At 43.9% G+C, this 3,916-nt stretch overlaps 1 protein-coding gene across 1 annotated transcript in view; it reads left to right on the forward strand.

Annotated features, from left to right (window-relative positions):
- Positions 1 to 3,916, forward strand: part of dicer1 (dicer 1, ribonuclease type III) — a 39,475-nt gene that overhangs the window by 19,668 nt on the left and 15,891 nt on the right. Inside the window, exons 16-19 of the mRNA XM_034857652.1 lie at positions 439 to 578; positions 2,019 to 2,198; positions 2,507 to 2,720; positions 3,216 to 3,369. Of these exons, the coding sequence (XP_034713543.1) occupies positions 439 to 578; positions 2,019 to 2,198; positions 2,507 to 2,720; positions 3,216 to 3,369 (688 nt within the window). The remainder of the gene's footprint in view (positions 1 to 438; positions 579 to 2,018; positions 2,199 to 2,506; positions 2,721 to 3,215; positions 3,370 to 3,916) is intronic.

Raw genomic sequence — 3,916 nt, forward strand, 5'->3', positions numbered from 1 at the left:
TTCCCAAAATTCACCCTTGGTGCAGAATTCCAGCCACTAGAGCCAGTCCCACAATGAGTTTGTAGCTTTGGAGGAGGAGAGAGAGGCGGGGGCAAGGTGGAGGCTGAGGGTGTGGGCTTGACCAACTGCCTCTTGTTTGGAAGCCATTATGTCTCTTTCTCTGGGCGGGCAAAGCAGAAAAAGTGGAGGTAACCATAAGGGGAAAGATTCCAGATTATGATTTGTTTACACCTATCACCATTTCTAGCCACTGGGGGACCAAAAGCAGGCTGGGGGACTCATTAATGTTAACAAAAAAATCATAAAACTCAAGGTGAAATTTTCATGCCATGGGACCCTACCATGCAGATCCATGATTTGGACAAATCTTCACTGCCAGCATCTCTAGAACTTTCTGCATCTAGTTGAGTTTGTTTATCTGGCGGTCTTGCCACTCAGGTGAGCTGGATGATCACCTGATGCCGGTGGGAAAGGAGACGGTGAAGTATGAGGAGGAGCTGGACCTTCATGATGAGGAGGAGACCACCGTGCCAGGCCGACCAGGCTCTACCAAACGGAGGCAGTGCTACCCTAAAGCCGTAAGAGATTCTTTCAGCTTAAAGCGTCCGGTACCTGCGTTTTCTATTACCGAGTAGGATCTCGTATCCACGGCTATAAATCTACCATTCGCTGAAGTGATGACTGGAGTAGAGTGTTTTTCTTTGGGAGTGGGAGGGGCAGACAGCATGTTGCCTGTTATGTTTTTTGGGCTGCCTTGTAGAGTGCAGTGGCACTGAGAACATTTTATTTAAAACAACTTAAGCTATTTTTTTCTGAATAAAGTAGACTGGATTTGTCTACTTTAGTTTGGAGAGTTTGGTTTGTAACGTGTACCTAATTGAAAGCCTCATAACGAACAGTTCAATATATGCATTGGTTCACCCCTTACTGACGTATTATCTCCAATGTGAGCTTATTTTGGGATAATTCTCTCTAGAAATCCAGCTTTGGTTTGATTGCTTGAGGGGCATAGAGGTGCTCTAAGCGTTGTTAGGTGATGTTACTTCTTGTTGACATTTGAAGTATTTTCATAAAAAGCAAGACTAGCTCGCACACTAATCCCTCCACCCCCAAATCCTTCTTGTCGGTTAGTGTCTGGAACACTGGAGAACTATTATGTTTTGTGGTGCAGGTTGGCCGTGTGTGGAGCCTGGGCTGTCTGCAGAGACGACATTTTTTACAGTGTGTTCTGGGAACAGCCAGCTAGCAGATAGTGAGGAGATGTTTTTTACAGTGTGTTCTGGGGACAGCCAGCTAGCAGGTAGTGAGGAGATGTTTTTTACAGTGTGTTCAGGGGACATGCAGCTAGCAGATAGTGAGGAGATGTTTTTTACAGTGTGTTCTGGGGACATGCAGCTAGCAGATAGTGAGGAGATGTTTTTTACAGTGTGTTCTGGGGACAGGCAGCTAGCAGATAGTGAGGAGATGTTTTTTACAGTGTGTTCTGGGGACAGGCAGATAGTGAAAAGATGTTTTTTTACAGTGTGTTCCGGGGACAGGCAGATAGTGAAGAGATGTTTTTTTACAGTGTGTTCCGGGGACATGCAGCTAGCAGATAGTGAGATGTTTTTTACAGTGTGTTCTGGGGACAGGCAGATAGTGAGGAGATGCTTTTTACAGTGTGTTCTGGGGACATGCAGCTAGCAGATAGTTAGGAGATGTTTTTTACAGTGTGTTCTGGGGACAGGCAGATAGCAGGTAGTGAGGAGATGTTTTTTACAGTGTGTTCCGGGGACAGGCAGCTAGCAGGTAGTGAGGAGATGTTTGCTGCATGTGACAACAAAGCCTAAAACACGACACTTGAAGCACCTTAAATCTAATATCATATAAATAATCCAAAAGGTCAGTTTACTGTTGTTTCATCAAGGATGTCTGATTAATAATGTCTCACTTTCCACTTTGTCCGAAACGGGGAGCTTTTGAAATGCCCTTGGATAATTTGGAAAACTGGCATCTCATTTATCTTTTGTCTTCTCCAGATACCAGAGTGTCTGCGGGACAGTTACGCTGTACCAAAGCAGACATACTACCTATATGTGGTTGGGATGGTCCTCACCACCCCCCTCCCTGATGAACTCAACTTCCGCAGAAGGAAGCTCTACCCACCGGAGGACACCACCAGGTGCTTCGGCATCCTGACTGCCAAACCCATACCTCGAGTACGTCACCTGGTTAAAACTTTCCTTTACCCCCAAATTCCACCAGAATCAACCCAGTGTGAAAATATGAGATAGAAATATCATTATTATATAGCCGCCATTATTCTTGGTTTTGAAATTTTGGAGAAGCCAGACCCACGTGTAGCCGTCCAATCAGCTGCTATGTTGTGATATAGTAGGTCTTAAATTTAATTCATAATGGTCTTTAAAAGGTCTTAAATTTGACTTGTTGAAACCTGCAGAAACCCTGATGAGTGACTCGTTTTTCCCCAACCCATATTGGTGGCTGATGCTTTCCTTCTGTCCAGATCCCCCATTTCCCGGTGTACACTCGCTCGGGTGAGGTGACCATCTCCATCGAGCTGCAGAAGTCGGGCTTCACCCTCACCACCGCCCAGCTGGACCTCATCACCCGCCTGCACCAGTACATCTTCTCCCACATCCTCCGCCTGGAGAAACCTGCACTGGAGTTCAAGCCCACGCTGGCTGACTCGGCTTACTGCGTTCTACCTCTGAATGTTGGTGAGTAGAATCCCTCTCCGTCGAGCGCGGTGGATTACTTTTCCCAGTTTGTGGAGATTAGGGCTGCACAATATGAGGAAAATATGCGATAACGTTGAATATTATGATAAAGATATTACTTGCAATAAATAAACGGATACTAAAGCGTACTCATTTTTGCTGCTTTCAGTATTCTGCTGAAAACAACACATAGCTTGTTGAATTTAGAACAAATAAAAGGAAATCCGTTCCAACATTCTTATTGTCATTACTGTTGTACATTGTCGAAACTACACACTATAGCTTTGAACTGCAGTTTTCTATATTTACTTTCAGCTAACACAAAAAAAGTGAGTGTCTTTCACGATGTGTTGCAGCTTTTTGCCATGTGTGTATTGCGCAAGTTGATATCACGATGACAATTAAAAAATATCTATACATTGTGCAGCCCTTGTGGAGTAGCTTATTAGCTTTTCTTCTATCATCCCCTCTCTGCTGCTTCGTTGGCTCAATCAGTTGGGGACTCCAGCACGCTAGATATGGACTTTGGGTTCATGGAGGACATTGAGAAGTCTGAGGCCCGCACTGGCATTCCTACCACTCAGTACACCAAGCAGAACCCCTTCACCTTCAAGCTGGAGGACTACCAGGACGCTGTCATCATTCCAAGGTACCACTGTACCACATATGTAGTTTTACTGTGTAGAAATTAAACATGTTCCAATACCAGTACTGCCTCCGATTCTGCCTAGAATGCTGGGATCTGAATCGGAATATACTTTATATATATATATATATATATATATATATATATATATTTGGATCTTATCTACCAGGGCGGGTCTGAATCCACCAGGGCGACGCTCCCAAGTACAACCTGTTTATGGGAAACACTGGTGTCACTTGTTTTCCATTCAATTTTGTATTGTTGTTGTATGTTTTTTTAATTTTTTTTATGTAATGTTGTCTATAGGGCTATAGGGTAATGTTGTCTATAGGGCTATAGGCTATAGGATAATGTTGTCTATAGGCTATAGGCTATGTTGTCTATAGGGCTATAGGGTAATGTTGTCTATAGGGCTATAGGGTAATGTTGTCTATAGGACTGTAGGGTAATGTTGTCTATAGGGCTATAGGGTAATGTTGTCTATAGGGCTATAGGGCAATGTTGTCTATAGGGCTATAGGGCAATGTTGTCTATAGGGCTATAGGCAATG

This window comes from Etheostoma cragini, chromosome 20 (assembly GCF_013103735.1).
Source record: "Etheostoma cragini isolate CJK2018 chromosome 20, CSU_Ecrag_1.0, whole genome shotgun sequence".
NCBI classification, from domain to species: domain Eukaryota; kingdom Metazoa; phylum Chordata; class Actinopteri; order Perciformes; family Percidae; genus Etheostoma; species Etheostoma cragini.